The 25286-nt window shown below is 49.7% G+C and overlaps 1 protein-coding gene and 1 long non-coding RNA gene across 7 annotated transcripts in view; one reads left to right on the top strand and one right to left on the bottom strand.

Annotated features, from left to right (window-relative positions):
• The window catches only part of LOC130155186 (uncharacterized), a 30978-nt gene that overhangs the window by 4266 nt on the left and 1426 nt on the right, over positions 1–25286 (top strand). For 2 of the 5 annotated variants that reach the window (XM_056352204.1, XM_056352206.1), the window contains exons 2-8: positions 5324–6177; positions 13381–13542; positions 16070–16256; positions 17260–17414; positions 18645–18671; positions 20127–20245; positions 24690–24809. In XM_056352204.1, coding sequence (XP_056208179.1) covers positions 5324–6177; positions 13381–13542; positions 16070–16256; positions 17260–17414; positions 18645–18671; positions 20127–20245; positions 24690–24786 — 1601 coding nt within the window. In that variant the 3' untranslated portion in view covers positions 24787–24809. Of the gene's footprint in view, positions 1–3338; positions 3386–5323; positions 6178–13380; positions 13543–16069; positions 16257–17259; positions 17415–18644; positions 18672–20126; positions 20246–24689; positions 24810–25286 lie in introns of those variants that run through there. The other 3 variants (XM_056352205.1, XM_056352207.1, XM_056352208.1) reach the window with 2 other exon arrangements.
• Positions 6184–12292, bottom strand: LOC130155189 (uncharacterized). Of its 2 annotated transcripts, XR_008823941.1 has the most exons (4): positions 11732–12292; positions 11429–11556; positions 10090–10204; positions 6184–6470 (listed from the first exon to the last, which is right to left on the bottom strand). It is a non-coding gene; the product is annotated as an uncharacterized LOC130155189 (long non-coding RNA). The 2 variants fall into 2 exon arrangements; XR_008823940.1 differs by having other exon boundaries at positions 6184–10204.

Below are 25286 nucleotides of genomic sequence, written 5' to 3'. Positions count from 1 at the left end.
GGTAGAGAACATGTTGGAGCAGCAGGACTAAAGGGAGGCTTTTTTTTGTAAAGGAAGGAAGGAAAATGAGGGAATGCAAGGACTGAATGGGAGTGGGAGAGCCTTTCATTTCTAGGTCATGAGTTTGACTTCAGCTCCCCAGTCTCTGCTCCCTAATGATTCTTCAAAAGCTGACGAGCATCTCTGTCTGCTACTAGGAGGCCACAGCCGCACCATAGGACCTGTCCTGCGTTGCACAGGATTTAACGCTCGGCACAGCCGGAGCTAGAGAGGAGTCACCAGGCAGGCTGTGCTGGTCCTCCGCAGGATACTGACAAACCTTTCCTGGGGCTCTGCACATGCATCGTGCTCCTGTGCTCAGGGCTAAGCAGCTGGTCGGAATGATGGGGTTTGGCTCTGGTCTTCCTTTGCAGGGCAGCTGTGCGAAATCCCTGCAGCAACCCAAGGCATTGGTGTTGCCCTTTATTTCTGGTGCTCTGTTCCCATGGCACACTACAGTTGGAAATTTTATCTTTTGTTTATCCTATACATTTATTCTATACAGTGCTATCCTTTGTAACACAGCAGCAGATGGAGACAAGCAAAGCTTTAGCTCCTGTTGGGCCAGCCATTGCGCACGTGTTTAACAGAGATGAGGATGAACATTTTGAGAAGGTGGGTGGGTGCAGACCAGAAGGGAGGAGAGCGGCATGGGGCTGTGCTGGACGGTATAGCTCTGTACTGCTACTGGCAGCACTCATCCCACTGCCAGCCCAGCCCCTTCCCACCACGAGCCCTTCTGTTAGCCAGATGCATCAGAAGACCATGAAGATACTCGAGTCAGTGCATCAGAGACCAAGGACCCCTCTCGGGGATGTAGGAGGGCTTAACAGGGCTTACACTGAAGGAATTGCCAGTGATACATGCCTTTGAGCCACAGGCGTAGATACAAAAAAGTAAAAAAAGGACCTGGATTTCAATGCTTTGGAGCATGGTAATTTAAATATAGATGTTAGCTCCTTTACTAGAAAAGTGGGAGTTTTTGCAGGAGTTGGGCCTTGGCAGGGCTGGGAATGCCTAGGAGTTCTGCCTGGGAATGAGTTGTTTGAGCACATCTCTTGCATGCGACTTAGGATAAAGAAACTGCTTGAAAGCATTTTCACATTTAGATATCTGCTCTCCTTCCTCAGGTCAGGAACCTCTATAGCATCGCACCAGGTTGAGCACTGGCAGCTGCTAGGCATTATAAACAGGAACACGACACTCAGACTTCAAACTGCAAGGAAAGGAAAGGAAAGCCTGGGGACAGGAGCTGACAGGAGAGTATTCACCTCCGAAGGGTTGAAGTTTCTCTGCTAGGCTTTGCTAACTGCCAACAGAGAAGTATCCTAGAAAGCAGTCTGGAAACAAAGCAAAGCAAAGTTCTAGATACTTAGCTGGGAAACATAAATTCCTTTTACTCCCTACTAATTACCTTCAGATATTAGCTAGGTCGCTGTTCCCACCTCCCTGTGGGATGGGAAGCAGTCTTAATCTCCAGCTGTACAGGCACAGGAAGTCCAGCAACTTGCCAAAGGTCACACATAATCAAGTCACCATCAGCTACAGCCTTCTGTTACAGCCCAGGAACCCTGCTCAGTGTGATCGCAGAGCCAGGCAGCCCTTTGGGGGGCTGCTAAGCAGGGAGCATGAGTTAACCCCCGACAACATCTGGCCTGGGCACACATTGCTGATGATGCTGCAGGCAGTGATACCAGTCCCTAAGCACGCACACACAGCTCCGTCCCCTCCCCTGCTGCCTGAAAGCAGCATCCTTCCATACCTTACTTACCTTCACCCCAGAAGGGGTGTGGAAAACCAGCCCAGGGGAAAGGAAACAAACAAACAAACCCAACAAAAACAAATCATGGCTGTTTTCCCAGGAGCAGCATTATCAAACGTGGCTGGTCTCCAGCACAAGTAAATACATCTCACCCACCTTAATGCTGCCATTCAGCTCTCTGAAGCTCCTCACGCCTCCTTTCAGAAGCCTCCACATGGGCTTGTAACCGTAGCCCTGCAGCACGCTCCTCCAGCACCTGGCAAAAGCCCATCCTGCCCACATTGCTCTGCTATCAACCTGCAAAACACTGGCAGCCAAACCCTCAACCAGAACCAGCTGACACTGCTCCATCAAGGGCCCTGCTAATGAGCTAATTTATAGCAGCTGAGGGTCAGGTTTGGTGGGGGTGGGGGTTGTTGGGTTTTTTTGGGTTTTTTTGGGTTTGTGGTTTTTTTTGTAATGGCACAGATGAGCTTTAATTGCACCATTCTGGTGTGTGTTGGCAATGTGCTTGAAAGAGCTGAGTGTATTTGCGTGTTCCTTCCAAGATGCGTAGCAGAAACAGTCTGCTTGGAAGCTCCATGGTTTAGACGCCATTACCCAGGCAACAGGGAGGAAGAAGAGACTGTTCTGTCAGTGAAGTGCAGCAAGAAAAACTTGAGTTTCAGGTCACTGCTTTAATCATGAGGCATCTCCCCGCTGTAGCACAGATGACCATGGGAAAGTATCACTGAGTGAATGAGGATGAGGTGCCCAAGTGTGTTGCAAAATCCTGCCGCCCTTTGCATCTATTCTGAACTTGTGGTAGAGGGATGATAACATCTCACATCATCACAAGGCATTGGGAGGATAAATCAGAAATGTTCCGACACTGTGGTTACCAGGACCTGCCACTGCTGAGATCAATGGGCTGCAGCCTGGAACACATAAACAAGAAATTGTGAAACCATGCAATGTCACTGCTGACCACAGGATAGGAAGAGCAAAGGACCATGTTGTCCAAAGCACAGACCTTGCTCTGCACTGAGTTGGTGACATTGAGGGGATCCTCATGTGGAGGGTCAGAGATTTCATCTCATTTTTCATGTTTTCTAGCCCAGCCAAACTTTCTGGTACAAATTGTAGCTTTTGCAGTCATAAAAGACAGGAGTTGAAGTCTCTGACATCTCCTTCTGTAAGTAGCAAGACCTCATTTTAATATGCTGCTTCCTGATTTCAGACAAAGAAATATTTGTGTAGGCCAGGGTGAAACCGGTTAAGCAAGAAAAGAGGGGCAGATTGAGAGACAGTGAGAGGATCTCCAGTCAAAGGAAAGCATGGCATGATTAATTAGGGAAGGCAATCAGAGTCTTCGGGAAGGAACCACCATTGCATATAGCAATTCCTGGTAAGAGTGGCAGTGGTAGGATCTGTTCTTAAGGAGAAGGTGCAGCAACACATTTGCTCTCCCCCTGATGCTCGGTGGTTTCGTTGTGCCGTCTGGGGTGGTGACGCCACCAGAAGAGCCTTAACGTTAGCCTTTCATTTTTCATGCAGATACAACACTTTGCCTCTCACTGGCAAGAGATGTTTGCAGCTGAACAGGTAGACCCTTTTCATTCCAAATCAGTCACGATTCAGCTCCACCTCCTCCTCCCAAGACCTGGCACCAAGCTCCCTCTTACAGGTGGTGTTTGGCTGTGCCCAGAGCTGCAAAGCAGGCTCCCCGCTCCCTGTCCTCAGCTCGGAGGCTGTCACACTTGCTCCAAGAGCAGAAGCCCCTGATGAGCTTGCCTGTGGCATTCCCCTGGGCGATGGCTTTCTCCTGTCCCCTAGCCCAGTGAGGTACTGGTGTTGCATTGCTGATGGTCTGGTACTGACCATCCCACATGTGGCCCTTCCCAGTGGGGCGATGCCTGTGCGTCCTGCCACAGAGGTGGGTACAGCTCTGTATGCGATAAACACAGTTGTCTGTGAGGGGTTATAAGCACTGTGTGTGCCCAAGTGCCACAAAGAGCCCATCAGATGGGATTATTTATTGCTGACAGCCCTTCATGGAAATCCAGGGTAAAATATGAACTCTATGGCTGTCTGTGAGCAGGAAAGGGCACAATTCAGTGGTATCCCAAGAAATTTTCAGGATCAAATAGAAGGGGTTTAAATAAAGTAGAAAATGATCTGTGTGGTAGCCAGCTCGGGCCCTTAATGGGTGAAAGCCTCCCTTGCCTGTGGATGCTGTGGGAAGCAGGCTGGAGGAGGGAAGGGGGGAAACAAGTCCTTTCTGGACGGGGAGCTGTCTGGGCTGTGGCGAAGGAGGGCTGTGCATGCAGCAACCCCTGCCCTCCCGCCGGACGGTGGGGGTCCCGGCCTGCCCTGCCTCCTTAGGGATAGTTACCTTACCGGGAGCGAGTTTGTGAAGCAGCTGCTGGTTTGGTATCAAGCAAAATGGAAGGAAGTAGGAGAGGGGAATGAGAGGAAGTGAAGTAGGAAGTAAGATATCCTGAAAAGTGTATGTACTGTAGCCCTCTGAGGTGCTCTGGGTCAGGCACTAATGGAAAAGATACCAAAGGAACTGAAGTCTTGTACTGCAGCAGTTGCCGGCCCCATATGTATATGTGTGTATATATATATAAATACACAAACAGTTGTATTTGGAGCTGAGATTTGCAGCTTGCTAAAGGGTGGATGCTGGGCTTTCACCCTGGCTCTCATACCATTGCCGTGAACCAGAAGCCCGCACTGTGAAATATAAGATTCAGAAAAACAGTAAGAAAACCTGGGGGCAGATCTTCAGCTCCTGTAGATCAGTCTTTCATACAGAGGCTGTTCTGCCACATCACCCTCTGAAATAATTGTGATGTGAAAACAAGTCATCTTTGTCCACGTGTGAAAAAAGCTCACAAAGCTGCCCCCTTCTCCTTTCTCTTTACGAGGCAGGTAAGGGCTCATTTAAAGGAATTACTTCATAGCTAAAACCATACAGGGAGTGAAGAAGACCTACAGTGCCTCATTTGCTTTTCCTATCAGCATTTGCTTTTTGTCACCTGTGTGTGTGCAGAGAACAGTGCAGAGAATACCAAACAGCTCGCAAATTGCCTGTTGCGACCCAGAATTCACTTAAGCCTGCAGAAAGATAGATTTTGTTTCACCCTTTTTGCTGCTGGTGTGGAATACATTTAATCAGAGGAAATATTTTAGACTTAAATTAAGGCCTGTCGTGCTGAAAGCACACATACTTCTCTGTGCCTGGGCACAGGTAATCACCAAAAACTTATCTGGCTAACGTTTTGTTTTCTGCCTACCTATGAAATCAGAACTCTGTCTGCATTGATGACTCCCCCCGAAGGACTCTGGGGCTGCGAAACAACACATGTGTTGTAGCAGAGCCTGCGAGAGAGCTTCATATAGCTCCCCAAAAAACCACATTAGGGCTCTCCCTCTCCACCACCTTACTACGGGGGGCTTACACTTCCACCCCTCAGGGGTCGTGCTAGACACTGGGGTTTGCAGCCTCTTGTGACCTTCTACTTCTTTTCTTTTAAGCAGGTAAGAAGAGCCCACCTGCCGAGGACAAAGTCGTGCTGACACACATGAAGATACTGAGCAATGAAGGAATCCAAAACCCCGGGTTGATCCCAGAGGCTTCCGCTGGCCCAGCCTGCAGGGAAGAGCCCCAGCTCCCCGGTGCCAGCCCGCCACTGGCCCGCCAGGGGACCCCGAAGGCGGCAGCCGCCCCGGCAGACCCTGACTGTGCCGATGGGCTGGCAGGCACAGACTGCGTAGCCACGCTGCCCGACCTCAGCGCCTTTGAGTCCAAGTGCCGACTTCACAGATTCTCCAAATTCGAATCCGAGGACTCGGGGGTTGAATTGCCAAGTGGGGCCAATTCTCCCTCAACGCCGACGGGTTCAGAGAAGAGCTTTGTGCTTCACAGCAGAGACTCATTTTGTGACTCGGGTGTGCTGAGCACCTCTTCTTCCCCAGAAATTGACCATCTGATGATGAGAACGCATAAGGAGCACGCCAGGAAAGTCAGCCACCAAGATCCAGAGAGCCAACAGCAAGCTGAGTACTACAGCCAGGAGGCAGATGCCGTGCAGGGTCCTGCAGCTTCCCCTGAAGACCTCAGCATCCCTCAAGAAGAAAGTCCCAATGAACATTCTGACCAGAGCGAAAGGCAATCTCTGGAAAAGGAGTCCACCCCAGAGACGGACCTTCCCAGGGAAAGCACTCTTCCCACCCCAGGTCCCATAGAAGAGCCAAAGACAGTTGCTGACAGCTTCCCAGAGAACTTTGGCAGCATGCAAGACCTTCAGATCCATGGCCATCAGCTGAAGAAGTACCCCACAAGCGACAGTCTGGATGAATACATGGATGAATGCTGTAGACTGAGCGAGGTAAGAAACACCTAAACTGAAGCTTAGAGCCAGGCCTGTCCAAATACCTCAGTCAGGGTCTGAGTCCTGTGGGTTGTCAGGAGCTGGGACACATCCCAGTGAGTTAGAGAATCTCCCCTGCAACTGTTGTTGTAAGCAGCAAATCATGGCAAGCGGTTTTTAAGAGCTCTTTTCGTAGCAGTTAAATCCTGAAGCAGTTCACATATATCCAGTCTGGGTGAGGATGGCTAATGGCTCATGGAGATCTGATGTTTCAAAAAGCCCCAGATTAGAGGACAGGCTCAATTCTGGTCCTAAAATGAAGGTTGTGAAGTTAGTCATTGTTGTCTGACACACGGGATGGGGGGCAGAACATTGTTTTCTTCTCAAGGTCGAGTTATTCCTGTTCCTGGGAACTGCTGGACTGCCATCGGGGCACCAGAATGTGGAAAGAACTTGTCTAAGGGGTGGCTCGTTTCTGTCCAGGCCTGTCCTGTCCTCTCCAGTCAGCTTTGTCAAATAACGAGTGAGCAGGGAGCTAATGCACAGATCCAAATCCTTGCCGGGCTGGATCGGAGCTCCCATCTTACCTCGCCAGTGCAGCTGTGATGGAACAAAACTGCAAAGGCATATTTTCAGCAGCTTGTCCCGCTCCAGACTCCCTCTTTTTTCTGCTTGCTGGATACACTGTGCCACTGACAGGAGGATGAAAAGCCCTTCTGTGCACCTTCTCCTGTAGTGGATGCTGGCAAGCACTCACCCCAGCACATTGCCCAAAGCCCTGGGCTACCAGCATGCAGACAGGTCACTGCCTTGCCTGCCCACTGCAGTGGCTCCCGCACCAAGGAAAGACCTAACTGGAGAGGTGATTCATGACAGAGAGATGGGCCAAGGAGCCCCATGAGCAAAGGGCTGGAGAAGGGCAGACTAGGCGGAAAGGGTCACACAGCAAAAACATCCGATGGTGCACAACGGGGATTTCTGTTCAGGGCATTCGTTGCGGTAACAGTGATGGATCGGAAAGGGAGATGGGTGGGAGGAAGCCAAGTGAGAAGTGCTGTCTGCTGTGCAGATAATTTCACCGTGACCTCTCTGCCCAGGCCCTGAACCATCATTCCTCCCCAGCATGCCAGACCCTCCCAAGCAATGAGGAAGGTCAGCCATCGCCCACTTCTGCTAACTTTGCCTGTCGAGCCCGTACAAGTGAGGCACGATCCCGCAGAGCAGCCTCTCCCCCCAGCTGTCTCACATACAGCGGAAGATGGATGTCTATTTTGCACAGTCCTCAAACAGTCAGCGCCCTGGCCTTTTGGCAGAGAGTTCAGAAAAGGACCAGAGCAGGAGAGTTTGACCGCAAGGAGACTTTATAAAATAAAGTTACCTAAATTCTCTGTCACACTCCAGAGGGTTTGCAGCCAGCTTGGTCTTGTCTGACAGCTCTGGCTGCCCATGAAATTCCTTTAAATCATTTGTGAAATGGAGCCTCCCCAAAGCAGAGCATTTAAATAAACAAGAGAATAAATTAGAAAGAAGGTGAAGAGGAAACGAAGCTCTTGGGAGCTTATCTCCCCTTCTTTTTAATATCCTTGCTGGCTGAGTGCTAAAGCTCTGTGCCCCAGAGCACTTTTCTTTCTTTGTTTTTTGAGCTGTATAAATACAGCTGTGACCTAGATGCTGGGGAAGCTTGCCCCTCTTCACACAGCACCTCCAGGCTGCTGTAGCCATAGACCAGCACCTCTTCCAGCTGCCAGGATGCCAGGTAGCACCCAGGCTGATGGGGGCAAGGGATGCCCACGGCTGCCGCTGCAGAGTCTTCTGCCCTTGCCCAGCCTGTGCAAGGCTGGCCTGCCCTCACTGTCCTGCAACGGAGGTGGGACCTGCTCGGAAGGGATGCCCAGATGTCCATGGCTGAGGGATGCGCCTGGCTCCCCGCAGTGAGGAGGCTCTGCTCCAGGCTTACTCTGTGGCTCTCACGTGTCCAAGAGACAATGTGGTACATAGGGGCCAATCTCTTGTCCAGCCTGATGTCATCTGAAGGGCTCAGATACCCCTGGAAATGCAACCAGTGTAATCTGAAAGGTAGCAGGCCAGCGCAGAGCATTCCCACTCTGCTCAGCAAGGAACACAGCAAACCAAATTGTTTTGTTGCATCATTAAGTCCATGTCAATAGAGATGCAAGAGTGCTTATGCCGGCTTAATTTGACACCAGGTGAGAGCATTATTTAATTATAACTGACAGCATCCTCAGTTCTGCGGCTGGTTTGGGGAATGCAGCTTCCAAGCGAGAGGGGACCAGCTGCGTGTCCCCAGCCCACTGGCTGCAGCAGTGCCAGCACGGTGCTCAGCGGCACAGCCCAGTGCCAGCATGGTGCTCAGCGGCACAGCCCAGCAACTCAGGCTGCCAGCACTGGCCGAGCATGGCCCTCCGCACCCTCCCAGCTGAGGCTGCAGGAGGGAAAACACCAAAAAAAAGAAACTGGAAGTGACCAAAAGTTTGACCATTTGGATTCATTCAGTGAATGGCTTCGGTGGAAATCTAGATGGAATCATTTCAGCCTGGCGTTTCTCAGACAAAGCTTTCTGATCTTTTGTTTTGAACTGTTGTTGTTTTGAAATTTGCCTACATTTAGAAAGATGAAAGAAAGTGGAAGCTGTCAAACAACAAGTGAAAGAACTTTGAAGCCTAAATAAAAGCATTTCCTTTTAAGCCAAATTAAATGTTTGGGGTCAGTTTGAAGATGCTAGCTTTTGATGCTTTTGCTGTGCAAACATTCCCTCACGCTTTGTGAAGTTTGCATTTAAAGCCAGCCCATACCCCTAGAAGAAGAGAGAGGGTGGAAGCATCATCATCATGAAATGAATCCCCCCCCCATTACTGATGCAGCGCTAATTATCCTGGGCTGAAGTAGTCAAAATACTTCTCTGCGGAGAGCAGCACGGTTCGGGGGAGGTATGGGGCAACCTGTGGCCATCAGCCCATAGCCTGTGCGTGCTGCTTGGAGGAAACTAGAAGCTATCAGCAAGCACAGCCCCTCCTGGACAGCCGGGTGGAGCCGTCAGAAATATACAGCATGATCCCCCTCTTTCCTGTTATTCACAAGCCTTTTGGTGCTGTCAGCTTCCAGTGACAAATGCTTCCCGCTCTGCCTGTGGCGTCACCCAGCAGTTGCTCCAAGCCCCATGAGTGTGTGACCAGGGTTTGCCGTTAGGGACCATGCTGCCTCCGTACTGGCCGTGCTAACACGGCGGGAGTGGGCAGCGAGGGATCTGTGGGAGCGTGGAGCAGGGTATAACTCAGACCTGTCCGCAAGTGAGGAGCATTGCACAAAGCACAGAAACCTATGACATTGCAAGAAACATCGGTGAGCTCTTGCCTGAACAAAGAGGAGCTTTGCCTGCAACCTAGTGCCACCCGTCACCCTCAGCTCCTGCTGCCAGGCCCAGCTCAGGGCAGATTTTCATTGATCCCAGCTGAAGAAAAGCCCATTGCATGCATCAGAGTAATGGCAGGAATGCATGGGACAAAGCACTGGTTAGATGATCAGAAATGCAGCTTTGATTATGCCTCAGTTGGACGAGAGGCTTGAAAGCAACCGCCCGTCTTGCAGCTCCTGCCGCCCTTCAGACCTCTGCAGTGCTCAGGGGCTGAGCACGATGGCACGTGCACGGGGGGACATGCTCACACCACTGCTACTGGTGGCTGCAGGGGAAAACTGTTGGTTTACCCCAGTCAGAACAGTGACTGGAGGGCTCTGGATAAGCCAGAGCTCCCAGTGCAGATGCTGATCCTGTATTTTTAAGTTTCCTAGGAAATCTGTGGGGCAGCACAACAGTGATGGTTTGTCGGAAGCTGAGCAGGGACCCATGTACTGAACCCTGTTCCCAGAACTCCACCAGGCGAGCACCCACCGGGCAGAAAGCCCTTCAGTTACCTGGCTGTACGGCGGCGTAGGGCACCACAGCTCTGCAGGGGCTAAACTGTAACGGGAGCGACTCGGCAAGCCTTGGGTTCCTCTCCTTCCAGCAGTGGGTCTGGCTCAGCCTGATCTACCCAAAAGGAAAATCTGGCATTATTTACGCATTATGTTGGTACTTCATAGTGCAACTTTAACCATCTGATTCAAAAATTGTGTCAGTCTGATCCTTCGCATCTTCACCTTCAAACAAGTGGGTGAGATGGTTTTCCTTCTTCGTAGGCTTCATCGACTCAAAAATGGGCACGTGGCTTTTGTTCTAACACTACTGGGCAACCCCCGTGTGGGGAACAGGAAACATTTCAGTCCCGTTAAGTGAATGTTTTGGGAAGCTTTGGCGGGGAGGACAGAGGCTGGAAGAGAATCATCCTGGAAAATGTTTGCGGTTTTCCTATGGTTGCTCACCCTCCACTGCTGGCTTAAAACTGCTGAGAGGAAAATATTTAGACCAGAATGAACATGACAGACCAGGTTCTACGCAGCACTTGGCATGACCTTAGAAGACAGTGAGGGCTGGTTAGGTATCTCCAGTCCATGGAAAAGAAAGCCCTGGAAGGGTCCCTAGAGACACCCTCTCCTTTTGGGGGCAATCAGCTAAATTACACATTTTTTTAGTGTTTAACGCCTGCCATATCTGAGCCATCCTGAAGCTAATGGGCCTTGTGGCAGGGCAAGCAAGGTGAAGCATCCCCCTTGAAGGCTTTCCCCCTTTTGCCTGCTGCCTGCAGAGGCAGCTGGTCCTGCCAGGATGGGCAGGCGCCAGAGGCTGTGCCTGATTTGCCTTTTCCTCATTTGTGCTGGCTGGGATCACTTCAATAAAGTGCAAAATAATTTCCTATTAAATAGCCCAGACTGCCTGCTTCTGAAGGCTGGCTGTGAACTGTATCAAGTCCAACCTCTATCTGGTTTAGGTCCTCTACAGGGGTAAATCCACCTTGCCTCAAGGCAGGGAGCAACTGCTCAACATCTTGTCCCTCTCATTTTCTGAAGGCCTGTATCTATGCTCAGGAGTTGGAGGTTCTCTCTAACTTTTGCTAAAAGCCAGATTTTCTTCATGCCTGCCCCAAACACACCTTTGCTTAAGCCCTGGACACAGAGCACTGGAGATCAGGGCCACTGTCCCTTCTCCCCCCGCTCCCTGTAACCCTAGCAGCTGCAAATACTCATCAGGAACTTAAAATATCAAGCGCAGGACAAACACGGAACCAAAGGAGGGGTTCTAACAGAAAGAGGTCACACTCAAATGCTTTGTGCTTTCTCCCCAGCCCTGAGGTTACGGACGCATGTTTTACTTTACCCTCTTTTCCAAGAGCTCCTCTGTCCCTTGTAGTCTTCCCCTCTGTTTCTGCAGCTACAACGGGTTGGATTTGGCTTAGTGTCTCGTTAGGGCAATACAGACATTCCATCCGCCACTGCAACAGCAAACTGGCAGAAAGGGGATTGTTAAACGTGAAGAAAGAGGGTGTGGTAGCACAAAGGCTGTGTTTCCCAGGATAATGAGGAACTTCTGACTACCTATTTTGGGTCAGCGTAAAAAAAATGACTACTCATTTTGTGGCAGCTCAAAACTGCCCAGTTTCAGAAGCCAATACTCACATACCTTCTGCAAGTCACGCTTCCGAAGCTGGGCAGCCCCAAATCCCTGGATGCTTTCAGATGTATCGGTTATAGTGCTTTTGATTCAAGCTTTTCCCAGCAGACACCATGTAGGCTTTGTTCTCCCTGCGGGTCCTGGGGCTGTGCCCCTTCCCACCGCACAGACACGCTAAGGGCTCGGTTTTATGGCTGAGTAGCCTTTGTCTTGCCACCGCTCCTGCAGGCTCTGCCCGAGAGGAAAATAAAAATCATGAATGTTAATGACGGGTTGGCTCGGAGTCATCACCGGTTTTCATGTGATTTCATGTGACCTCTGTCCCAACCTCAGACGCAAAAGCATCTGGACATAATAATACCTGTTTATAAACAACTTTGTATCATCAGTTGTTTAAAAAGAAGTAAATCCTAATGTTGATTATTTTTGAACACACCATGAGCTTTCTGTCATAATGAAAAGACAGGAAGAGTCCCAAGGCTGGCATTTCCCCAAAAATGCAGATTGTTGTGGGAAAGGAGACAGAGCAAGCTTCCTGCTTTTGTAGAGAGAACTTATTTTTTTGAAGTAAGATAAACTTAGAGCGCTGCTTTTGTAAATATTGAGGCTTATTTTACTTACTGATATCACATGCACATCAGCAGGCAGCGCCAAGGTGGAAGCGAGCCCTGCATGTGTGTGTGAGCAGCACGTTCAGAGCCCGCCGGCGGCACGGGAGAGGATGCTCGCTGTGCTCAGGGAAGCCTGGGGGCCAGGAGCGGCGAGGTGCTGAGCAGGAGGCTGGGAAGCACCGCTGATTTTCCTCTGCCACAGAACTGCCTGTCTGCAGCACTGCCGGTGGCTGCGCAGCACTGGGATGCTGCAGGTTCTGGGCACAGAGAGATCCGTGGTACAGAACACCCTGCCAGAGCCAGGCAGCAGGGTTGACCCTGCAAACTTGCTTCAGGCATCTCTTAGCGACTGAGAAAGCAGCAGCGGGGACGTAAGCTGGGATCTGCTAAAGACCACTTTGGCAGCTCGGTCCAGGCATGCATCCCTCTCGCTGACCCAGCGGCAATGAGGGTCTGAGTTCAGCCGTGCCATAATGGTTGTGGATTGCCAAAGGCAGGTAAAACCTACCCTCAAAGTTGGCCACACGGCAGCAAATCACTGCAACCTGCAGATGCCTGCCTTTGGGTAGAAGCCAGGCTCAGCCCCAGTGCACCTAGGTGTGACTTGCCCGAGGGCTCTGGGCTAAGGGAGCCATACGAACCCCAGCCATCTATACCATACAGTAGAACTATATTTGTTTGTAAGGGTCCTGTGACCAGCAAAAGATGAAAATTAACCTGGCAGGTGGAATTAGAAACAGGCTGTCAGGTTCTGCTCCGTGTCAGCCTGTGATCAGTCAGAAGAGCCCCTCTGATGGCACGTCTTGCTGAGCAATCCAGAAAAGAGCTGTGAGCAAGCTACAGGCCTGCTATAGCTCAGGTCTGTACATGTAGCTATACTCAGGTCTGAGTATGACCTCAGGTCTGGCTGTAACCAAAGCTCCTTGCAAGGGGAAGCCTGAGCATCTTTACCATGGCCCACAGCTGCCAGGGGTGTGCTGGGCTCCCACCCACAAGTAAGGGTTGCTCTGCTGCTGCTGCATGGTCTAAGATGCGTTATCATTGCAGGTGAACCAAGGGAACAGCAAAGCCCTGGGATCTGGTCTGGGATACCTGGAACACATTTGCCAACTGATTGAGAAGATCGGGCAGCTGCAGGAACACAACCTGCGTCTCCAAAAGCAAGTGTGCAGCTTGCAGAAAGAACAGAAGATGAGCCAGATAAAAGAGGTAAGCAGACACCATAGTATCTTCCATTAAAAGCTATACTCAAGGCCCAGATGCGAAGTTCCATGTCTGTGTGAGGGAAGATGCTAATTTACTGGACCCCACGCTCACCTGGGCTGGTTGCTCTGGTTTTCAGGGACCCCTCGCCCACCACAGTGGGCTCAATTTCCCTTGGGATGGGCTTGGGTTTCTGTTCTTGTTCAGTGTTGTTTCGCAGGTGTGCTTGCTTCTGTTGAGTTAAACAGCATCCCTCTCACCCCATGCAATGGCCAGCTCAAAGTCAGTAGCTTTAACTTCTCTACGGTTGAAAACGTCAAGAACACATCTGCCCCCGTCAATGCTATCAAAACAAAACATTCAATTGTGTTTTGAATTAAAAGCTCCTTCTTTTCTTTCTGGTTTCAAACCCCAAAATCCCAGACTTTCCCACAAAACAGACATGGTGGGAAAGAGAAGCAGTGGTACCACTACCCAGCTCCATGCTCTCTTTCCCTTGCCGCGCGTCTAAGCTGCCAAATGAAGAGTCACCGACATGAAACATCTCAGGGTTCCTATTTGTGGTTGTTTCTTTATCAGCCAGAGATAGCTGGGGAATTTGACTGAAATTTGCAAATCATTCCAGCATCCTCCCAAACAGTGTTTTTTAGCCCCTGCATATTTTGTTCAGCTCTACCCCATTTCTGCTTCTCAATTCTTTTTCTTTGGCCATCACACCAGGTTTCCAGCTTTTCTCCTCCCCTCCCTTTTTATTATTTTATCACTCCCCAAAGAAACAGAAGGGGTTTGTCACACTCAGCTGTTTCTTCCCAGCCATGCTGTGGCGAGTCTTTTATTCTCCCGACAGCATCATTCCTCCCCTGGTGCTGCTCTCCCACCTGCTGTGACTGGATCTGCAGTAGGTGACTGCTGCCTCCTCAGAGCCAAAGCCAAGTTTGTGAGTCAGGTTGCAGAGCAGAGTAGCCCGTCATTTCCATGTACCCATCTTTCATGCTCAGAGGAATGCAGCCTCCTACATAGAGCCTGGGAATTGTTAACACATTTCCTGGAGCTTTACAACTGTGAGTCATCGCTCAAAGTAACCCTTCCAAGCTGCAAATTCAGGGTCAAATCCTCATCTGGTGTACGTGCCCCCTCCTCCCCAGCTCCCACTGAAATGAAAAGCACTTGCTTTCATTTCACTGTTTGAAACTTTGATTTTTTTTGTATTTTCCAAGAGCTCTTAGTAGTACCTTCTCAGCTGCACTTGTCCCATACAGTTTGGTGGGGAGCTGTAACATTCAGCACTTGCAATGTGTTCTGCAAAGCAGGGTGCTCTCCCTCGGGTATCTCCATGATGCCTGCATCTCCTTGATCTGAGCAGCTGTCACTTTCCTCTTCAGAGTCATAGCCCCTCTGTGCAAAATAGGGACACTGCCACCCCTGTCTGCCATAGGACATGGATGTTGCTGTCCACATTGCGTTTTGGAGGGTGTCCTGAGGCTACTTTCCAAAGCATGTTTGCTCTCCATGCAGACCATGAACACGGGAAGGTTTCCATGCCCAAGGCACACCTAGGGAAGTCACAACCCCCAGAGCAGAGATGGGCTAGTGCAGTGTTAAAAGCTGGTCGTGAGAACTGTAAATAGCCAGTGCTCCCAGTGCTGCTCTTGAGAGCTGTACAGACATCACCACAGACACCGGTGGCATTTCAGTCCTGGGACACAAAGGAAATGCCATTACTCCACATCCTTTGCTTTACAAGATCTCTAAAGCCGTGGGCCAAAAGCAGCACCTTTCAAAGCACCTCCCAAAGGCACACGTAACACAAAGCGCCATGCTGCTGTGGCAACATATACAGATGAGATGTTACGTTAGAACTGTTACTACTTGGGGGTCTCTGGAAGTGCTAAACTGGTGTTGGCCTGCACTGGTTCCAACCCCAATAAATAGTTTGGTTCCCTTTCCACTTCAGCTGGATAAAGCCCTTCTTGCTTTCTGCCCCACCAAAATCTTGTGCAGCATGGTCATGCGGGGTACATCTCCCTTTCCCACCATGCCAGCTACAACAGACGGACACCAGCTGAAGTACCACGTGCAGTGAATTGGAGTGGTAACATGCAAGTGAACTATGGCAGCCCATCAATAAAAATACAAGAGATTGTTGTCTGTCCGGGTCCCAAACCAAATAATATTGTCTTAAAATGCAAGTCATTGTTATGATGCATCTGTTTATTTACACAAATGCCTTAGCTGAGTAGCTCTGCGTTGAGAAATTTGCATTCAATTCCTTCAGGGAAACAAACATGAAAGATGCTGAGTATCAGGCAATTTAATCTAAACACCAACAACCCCACAAAAAAATCTATATTACCAACTCCAGGCAGCTCAGCATTTTAGAAAATTAAATAACTTCTCTGGGTTCTGATGGGTCCTGGAGCAAGGCTGGGCATCCCTCATCTGAAGCAGCTGCGATTCGCCCATACCATCGCCGTGCTCGGTTGCCTGGGGTCATGCAGCCCGAGAGCCTGCACATTTCTTTTTCTTGGTGTAGGAGTACTTTCTGCAGCACTGCTCCTGTGGAGCTGCCAGCGTCTTCCTCAACTCGTACCAAGACACGAAGACGCTTTTTGCTGGGAGGAACAGACCTCACAGCCTCTTGGTTCAGACTGGAAACCCTTCTGATCTTTCTATCATCCCAGAAATAGGAGCGAATGCTGAGAAGCTGAGCAGCTGCAATGGTGAGTTCAGGTCCCTCGAACCTACCCTCTGCTTGCCACCAGTGGATGGAATAAGCTGACCAGCAACCTTCTCCCTAGGAAAGGCAGACTAGAACAGAGCAAGGTGCTAGTGGAATTAAACCTTAACTGGAAATCCAAGAGATGAGTTTTTAAACACTCTACGCCTAGGATTTTAACGCTTGCCGCCTCACATGCATGAAGCAGGACTTCTTGCTCCACAGCTGTGGCAACAAAGATTAGGATAAATGCCTTATAAAACAGGTCTCTCTTGGAAACTCAGCACACCTGAGTGGGTCTGTTAGCAGAGCCCCTCCACGTGGCTTTAAAATCCCCCCCAGCCAAAGTAGGATTTGATCCAAGATGGAAAGCTGTATGCCTGTTGTTAGTTTCCTACCCTCTCAAGCAGGCACAGAACACATTCCTGGAGGATGACCTATTCTATAGACCAAGTGGAAATAAGCCCCAGCTGCAAAGCTTGGATCCAGGGACCAGCTTTCCCAGAAGGCTGAGAAAGACTGAGCTCAGCCTGTCTTTGGCTTCAGCCAGCTGAAAAGTCTGGATCCAATGTTAGATGTGAACCAGCCCACTAAGTGAGACTTAAGCTTATTTCATACCTTGGGCTTCAGCCTGCCTCTAATACCTGGTGAAACACAGAACACCAGCACACCTCCCAGCAGGACCGAGTCGGTGGAGATGGCCTTGGGGATCTCTAGTGCCGAGGCTCAGAAATTCTTTTTCCTGGCAGTTTTAGAGCAGATCTGGAAGGAAAATAGGACCATGAGGAAGCCATTAGAAAGTCCTGCTGTGGTCAGACACTTTGTCAGAGCATTTACCTTCTTTCCACTGCAGAGTGGCATGAAGGCACGTTGGGGTCTCATCCCATCATTAAGTCCGTAGGGTTCTCATCCTGGCTGCAGTTGCAGCTTGCTGGCAGCACTGGCCACAGGCCACCCTAGCAGGATGCTGCTGAGAAACGAGAGCAAGTCCTTGTCTTTCATTGCAGGAAGCGAGAGACACCCTGAATCAGGAAACAGCCAGCCGATGGTGGGGCTGAGGAAGTCGTCAAACAGTAGGAACAACAAGGAGAATGAGTTCAGAGAAGCTGGTGGTGTGGCTGAGGGACAGGCTTTTCCATCAAAGGACCCTGCAGTGAGAAAGGTGAGTGATAAGCTCGGAGTCAGCTTTCCAGTGGGACCAGTGGGAGAAGTTCTGCTCAGGCGACCGAGAGCAGGGTGCAGGGGGAGCAAGCCAACCCTGCCTGCTGCTGCAGGGGCTGGGGTGGTGGGGGCCAAGGTGCCCTGCACCTCTGCTCCCAGCATTAAAAGAAGACAACGGCAATGGCTTTACGCCGAGAGGGCACCAGCAGAGCACTGGCACAGGGGAGAGGGGCCCTGCAGACAGCAACGTGGGCTTTAGCCCTTGCTAACTCCACGTAACATGTGAACTCCTAAATATCTTCATTATTGTTGCTGGTGAGATTAAACCAAGCACACATTCATTACCACAGATGAAATTTATAGCGAGCCAGTCCTTAGCTGGCAGCGCTTATTAGCAGACTGGCAGCATATCAGTGTCATCAGCTGCCCTCCCCAAAGCATTTCGGGGGAGCTGTGTGGCTGAAGACCAAGGGAGCAGCTTTTCTGAAAGGAATGCTTTTCCTCTCCCTTTCTTTCCCATTGTTTGCAGTGCCTCAGCACTTTCAGGTTCCGGTGGGGATCAGAAGTGCTGAAATGCCAGGGCAGAGGCTCTAATCAGAGTATTCCCAGCCCGGCAGGAAAGAGGAAGGAGTAGGGGTCTCACAGGAAAGGCCTTCCCATGAAATTTCCACCCCAAAGTTGCAAGTAGGTTGCAAACGCTTTGATGAACTTCAGAGGCCAAACAAAGGCTGACTCCTGAAGGTGCTTCATGCTCTGCCTTGCGTCCAGCCAACTGCTGGAGCATGAACATCATTTTAAGCACATGGAAAGCCCTGATGACTTCACAAGACTGCAGAATCAGTGTCCACACTCTTCAAACCAAATCCTTATTCTCTCTTGTTACACCACACCTTAGTATTGCCACTCAGCATTGCATTTTCTACCCTGAGCATGAAACAGAAAAATTTACTTCTACAGTGCGGGTACTGCTTGGGAATTCTGTGGCACAGGTCCCCAGGCTACTAGATGCTATACAGGTGAACTGGCAGTCTAAATACAAGAGAGGTGGAGGAGGAAAGAGGGGATTATCACACACCTGAGGGACTGAATCCTAAAGAGATAAAGGACCTGACCAAGGCTACGGGTGGGCTCCAGGGCAGAGCTGAGAACAGAGCCCAGTCTGTTCCCAGCGCTGTGAGATGGTCTTGCTGTCTTGTTGACATTTATCAATGTATTTGCCTTTTGTTTTTAGGGTCTGGACATCAGCAAGAACAATTCGGTATGTACTGCCTTTGCAGAATGTATTTAACTCATATCAGCATTCTCGTGACCCGAGCTCCTGTGGCACACAGCATCACACGTGGGCAGAAGAGGCTCACTGACCCCTGACATGTGCTGTCAGAGTAACAGACGTGGATGTATTGCGACTTACTGCGCCTGGCCTGTGGTCCTGCCACCCTCCCTGCAGACAACAGCTAGCTAGCTTCCAGGAGCAGGCTTTCTGAGATCCCAGCAGCACTTGCTTTCCTGGGACACCCTGAACACAACGAGGGACCAACTGCTGAGCCCCCAGAACCTTTCCACAGCATACCTTAGTCCTAGTACTAAACACAAAGGTCTGATATTTCATGAGTAAAGTCTCACTTACGGGCAATTAACTCAATAGCCCTGAAACCGACGTTGCTGAGCCCGTGACCTCAGCTGGAGGTCTGAGCTGCAGACTCAGCAGACCCCCAAGGAGAATTACGGCAGGAGGCTCTGCCAGGGCTGGCACACCTCTGCCGAGGTGGCCCCAGTGTGTGGAGCCATGGCTCTGCTGGTGGCACAGCAGGCAGGCACCTCGGGACAGGGCAGAGCAATGCCCCGGCCATGGTCTGACAACTGCATTGAAAGGGGAATGGTTGGTTTCTCCGCGTTACACTAGTCTTGGGGCATGATCTTTTTTGTTCTGTCCCTAAGGCTTTCCAGCTATTACTCTAGGAAATTTACAACAGTGTAGCAAAAAAAAAAATGAAATTTTTTTGATGCGTGGCTCCTTTTCAGTTCGTGAGGCCAGATGAGCTCAGCCTGGAGAGAACAAACATTAGGGAGGGCCACGGGAGGCTCCCTGACCTCCTGATAATCTCTATTAGCATTTCAAATGTAAGTGCCCAGTGGCTGTGGCTCGCAGAGTGACAGGGAAACAAAGGCTTGATCTCACGGTCCACAAAAGCCACCACCTTGAAAAGGGCTGATACCAACGCACCTGGCCTCTCAGGAAGGAGAAGGGAGTCAAGTTGCTTTTTTGGGTTGTTTTTGTTGTAAAGGCCCCCCTGGGTTCGTGTGAGTAGGTGGGAAACCAAACCCCTCTTTGCCTGCAGCACAGTATAACAATAAGGTAAAACGTGCCTTTAAGCAGCTACTCAGCCCTCCCCAGAGAATGGCCTCACCCCTGACACCAGAAGGAACAGCAGGGTCGCAGGCATGGAAATGTCATCAAAGTACAAGAAGGATGCTGTTACGGACAGTTGGTCCAGCCTGCCTCGTTGTGCCCTGTACAGGTACAGGCTGCCCACTGGGCATCACTGCAGGCAGTTAAAAATACTTCTGTGGGACCCAACTGTTCTGAAATAAAGCAGCTCCCATCTTCTTCCTACCCCCCTGGAGTACCCCCAGGTATCATATGTTGGCCAGATGAGGTCTGCCCGCAGCCAGCCTCTGGTCCTTCAAGCTGTGGTTTCTTTTTGCTCCCTAGGGTGAGAGCCACGCTTGGGGAAGAATGAGAGATCTTATGAGAAAGACACGGCTGAGAAACCAGAACAAGCTGGGGCTGTCCTCCGCTGCTCTGAAGAGGTCCTGCCCGCAGCTGTACAGGTAAGGCAGAGCTGCGGCAGATTTTTCCACTTAGTGTTGGGAGATTTTTGCTGGCCAAAGATGATCCCTCCTTACCTGCTTCTCCGTTGCATGTGGTGGTCCTGGCCAGCACAGCCATTTGCTTCCGTAGTGCCCAGGTGCTCCAAGATCCAGACGGGATAACAGGACCTGTGTGAGAACAGTGGAATCATTAGGGTCCCTAAAAGAAGGTGCTTATCCCCAACAGGGCAAGGCCATGCTGACAATCGGCCAGACTCATTCTATAGCCTAATTATTTACCTTTCTGCTCCCTCCTAAGCATCACAGTTAAGGTTAATGCTTTCCTCTGTCCACCTTCCCACCTTTCATCCAGCGGAACAGTAATCCATGTGGCATGATGTGTGATGGGATGGGACAGTCTGGACCAGCTGGAAGGTGTCCTGCCAGAGGAAGGCAAGACAGAGTTTGCTGAGCATGTGCTCATGGCGGGGACCTGCTTGTTGCTTGGGTGAACATTTGGGTCAAGCACAAGGTCTCATGCCTGTTAAGAGATGCCTGCTGGTCCCTTTGGGCAAGTTTATCTACCAGGATAGTGACAGCCTGGCCTCTGAGCCATGCTGTGTGATATGTCTGGCCGAGGGGGTGAGGGTGCTGCCCGCTACCCCTCGCACAGATGCTCCCTGTGCGCTTGCCAAGTCCTCCCGGCTGGTCTGGTGAATTCGGCGTGTTTGGGTATATAATTGGGTAACAGGAAGAGCCTAAGTATCTTACTCACCAAAGCCAGCAGCATGAGATGGAGCTGCACACTTCCCCCGTGTTTTTTCAGCTGAGGTCTCTGTAACCTTAAGCAGAACAGCTCAAATGTGCTTAAGTCCTCCTCAGGTTTTAGAGAGGGTGATGGTTGGGAAACAGCAGTTGTTTAAGCACTTAGGAATGTCCCATTGTTCCCCTTAGACAGCCTGTACCTACCTTAGAAAATGCATCAGGGAACTGGGAAGCTTGTAATTGCAGCTGGAAATAAAACCCACCCACCTCCTCTGTAGTTCATGGAGTGATTTTTCCAGCTGGGAAAAGCTTGGTTGGGGCCTGAGCATGCATAACAGGCAAGCTTCCTCCTATTGTTTGGGAAGCTGAAAGAAACACAAAGCAGAAAGAGATCAAACAGTTCCATCTAAAATAGAAGGTAGAGCAGCTGGGGGAAAAATACACACTCTTGTGAACCTGCCCTCTAAACCAGGACTTTATTTGAGCTTCAGAAAAATCCTGTCTCTGTAACTTCCCACTCGTCCCTTTCTCTGCAGCACTGAGGATGCTGCCAGTGCTCGCTGTGTGACAGCTGCAGGATAGGTTCCCAGCCAGCTAAATGGGATGTACAACTGGGCATACAACCGAGTGTACTTCCAGTGAGGGGCCAGCCCGATAGTTCTCGACAGAAATAGTTTTTGCAACTTCCACGCATATACTGGACAACTGCTACTGTCATGGAAATACTGTACAGGATGCCAAAAGGACAAATTTTTTTACCTGGCTGTAACTGGGCAGCCCCAGTGATCTCGTATGCTGATTTTTTCCAGGTTGCTTTCTGTAGCTGATGACTGGCCTTCACTTTTCTTTCACTAACTTTCTTCTGCCACATATCTACACAAAACCCTTGCTTCTGCTGAAGTCCATTGCCTCTCCTCCTGCTTCCTAGCTCCCCTCCCTCACCCTACCTGTATCTGATCTTGCTTTTTTACCCCACACCCTGCAACAGCAATGCAGTGATGCTGGGCTTTTCACCGGTGCCTGCAAAAGCTGGGCACCTTGCTGCTACGGCAGCTGCCCTCAGGCTCCTTTGAAATAAAAAGTTAGGCTTCATGGATCAATGACAGCCTTGCAAATACTGCTGGACAGAAAGCCAGACCCTTCCTACGGCAGCACCAGAACAGTAAATCAAGAAAGTCTCACTTGTCTGTGGCTTTTGGCAAACCAAACATTGAAGCTCTGATACTCTCAGGCATTTAAAGCCACTGTCTTTGTTGTAATTTATGAAACATGTTTGTCCTGGCTCCTGGTCCTGTTTATGCATGCAGGCACATGGAATTGGCTGGTGTTTGCTTACCCGGGCTTCCCCGGGCTCAGAGACATCTCCCAAGGTCTTGAACAGGTTGGAGGCTGGTGCCCTGCATTAACATCCAGCTCTGAAACAAGCAGAGATTTGTTGCTTTTGACACCCAGTCACACTTGAGTCATTTGGGCAATTAGAGAAAGTCTCTTTGTTTTTGTTTTTATAACTAGGTCAAAGCAAATCCCCTTTCATGCTCCCACTCTGCCTATGATGAGTGATCTGCTTCAGGGCAGTTGGTTTGTTTTCCTTTTCGTTGTGGTGGTTTTTTTGTTTGGGTTTGTTTTTTGTTTTTTTTAACATCCACAGAAGAATTCTTATGATAGAGAGAGAACTTGGTTCTTCCAGCAGGAGAGAGGGGGTCCTGCCAAGGGAAACACACCGCCACAAGACTTGGTGGTTTGTCATACATTGTTCTGAACAGGCTCAGGTTTTCATTTCATTTTCTCTTTCCTGCTAGTACATTTACTCCCGCAAAGCAACATCTATTTTGTGCAAAGGGCCAGAACAGGCTGATGAATTACTTGACCATGGTGTTATGAATTTAAGCAGCACATGGACCTGGAGCTGACCTGTGGCAGAAAAAGTAGATTTCTTCCCCAAATCATTGCAGGACGATCCCTCCACAAAGAGCAAGGAACTTGCTTCCAGCTCAGATGACACCCCCCAAGATGAAAACCTTTTGCCTTTCCACTGTGACTGGTTTTAGTGACAGAAAATGGCTCTTAATTGACAGCGGAGCATCATACGGCCAAACACTTGCCGTTGTTAAGCAATTGCAGTCTGAGGCTGCTCTGAACAGTAAGGTGTGAATGTAGCCTGGCCTGGGAAAGCTGGGCTGAAGGCTCCGCGGGAGCCGACCTCGGTCAGTTTATTGCCCACACATTGCCACGCCACCTGGCTTCATAAAATGGTATTACAAACAAACCCCAAAAATCCAGGGTTGAAGAACGTTAGCACCTTCCTATCATTTTTCCTTGCTTTCCCTAGCTCCTGTTGAGGACAAGCGATGGGACGTGCAGTGCCCCACTACCTGCCAGGAGTAATGCTGGGAAGCGGGCTGGCCCAGCCCTGGCAGATGTAGCCATCTCAAGGAAAGCATCTGTGCTTGGCAGCTTTTCCGATGCTGTCCCCAACCCCTTTCCAGCGCAGGGTCCAATTTGGGAAGCTCTAGACAATCCCAGCCTGGCACTGCTGTGCAGACACACCTACCTGGGTACCAGTGCGATTATTATTATTTTTTAATGCAGATGCATGGGAACAAGCTAACCTCAAATCACAGTACATTCCTAGCTTCAGTTTGACAGCTCCCAAAAGCTTGCTGCCATATGAGGGCTGCTTTGTGGTGAGGGTGAAGTAGGTTAGGAAGGACAGTGCATCTAACATTACAAAACCCATCTTCAGCATCATACAGCAAAGCCTGAGAAGGGCCCTAGAGCCTCAGATCCAGGTCAGATTGTGTGGGAAATTACAGCCAAGGGAGACCCCTGTGCCCAGGGTTGAGGAGCAGCCACAGAATTAAACAACATCAAGGCGGAGGTTTTGACCATTCTGTTGTAAAAGAATTGAGCGCTGAACAAAACAATCCTACAGCATTTAGATTAAAAAGAAAACGAATTAGTAGTTGGCAAAATAAATAGTCGGCACCACATCAGTCAGGACTTTGAGCTGAAAAATTTTTCAAATCAAAGATTTGAAGCAAATAGCTGTTGTTATTATTATTATTATTTGAAATAAATAGTTATTAGCTATTTTCTGTAAATAGCTTTGAAATATCGCATTAAAAAGAAACCCCAAAAGTACAGCTTCTCTTTCTTAAACAGCAGCTATTTTTAAAAAGTGTTCCAACAGGTTTTCTTAGCTCAGACCTCCAGGACTTACCAAAGTAACTAACCCATTACAAGCAAAGAGGATGCGTTACACTTATTTCAGTCATATGTAATAAATAATGGACAAAACCCCTAAGCCGGAGACAGTCCACAGCAGCTAGCTTAGTGTTCTCCTTCAAAATGTTGCATTTCCTACTAACCACTTCAGGTCAGATTTTTTAACTTCCCAGAAATCCCCCCTCGCTTCCAGCTAGCGGGAAAACTCTGGCCACGCTCAACAAAACAATGTTCGTGCCCATTCGTTCTGTTGTGACTCCATGCCGAGTACTGCATTTTGTAGCTTTTTTTTTTTTTTTTAATTCTGCCACAAATATGTGGACAGCATCTGTTTTGGAATTTCAAAGCGGAGAGGGGGAAGCTGCCTTGGGTGCAGCTTGGGTGATGGGTACATATGCACAGCATATTAACGGTAAAGCCACAGCCATGCGTTCTGACCACTGTCAGCTTTAATTGTATTTTTCTATTTGTTAAGGCCAGATATTACGTCTTCGGAGCTGGGGAAAACCGAGAGGAACTCCATGATTGTTCTGGGGCAAAACACAAAGAACGAAAACATATGGCCTTTCTGATAACCCAAGTCAAATGGAGCAAGGTAAAATAAGTAATGCAGCATGTGTTTCTTTGTGGGTTGGCGGGTTTTTTGCCTCTTCTCAGCACAGAAATGAGACAGTCTCGTTCCAGACATGCTCCAACAAACATGTCAGATTACATGGATTTATGCCAGCTGAGGACTGGCCCATAAACCTTCACTTTAATAGCCTCCCACTTAAAAAAAAACAACAACAAAACCAAACAAACCCAAAAACTCCAACAACCCCCCCCCCCCCAATTTAAAGGCATCTAGTCATACAAGCTACATCACGCAGCCTTTTTACCAGAAGTACAGCAGCAAATTCATTTACCTGCAGTCAGCCAACAGACTCCCAAATCACAGCCCACCAGATGCCTTGGGAAGCAGGCGGTCTGCCATGGCTGCGACTCGGAGACAACCAGGCTCAGCCTTGTCCTCCACCTTCAGGCTCGGCCCACAGGTGAAGGCAGAGGAGCCCTTCCAGTCTCTCCCATTCAC

Source organism: Falco biarmicus, chromosome 9 (genome assembly GCF_023638135.1).
Source record: "Falco biarmicus isolate bFalBia1 chromosome 9, bFalBia1.pri, whole genome shotgun sequence".
NCBI lineage: Eukaryota > Metazoa > Chordata > Aves > Falconiformes > Falconidae > Falco > Falco biarmicus.
Note: the sequence above shows the minus strand (reverse complement) of the source record. Positions and strands in the feature narration are given on the sequence as shown.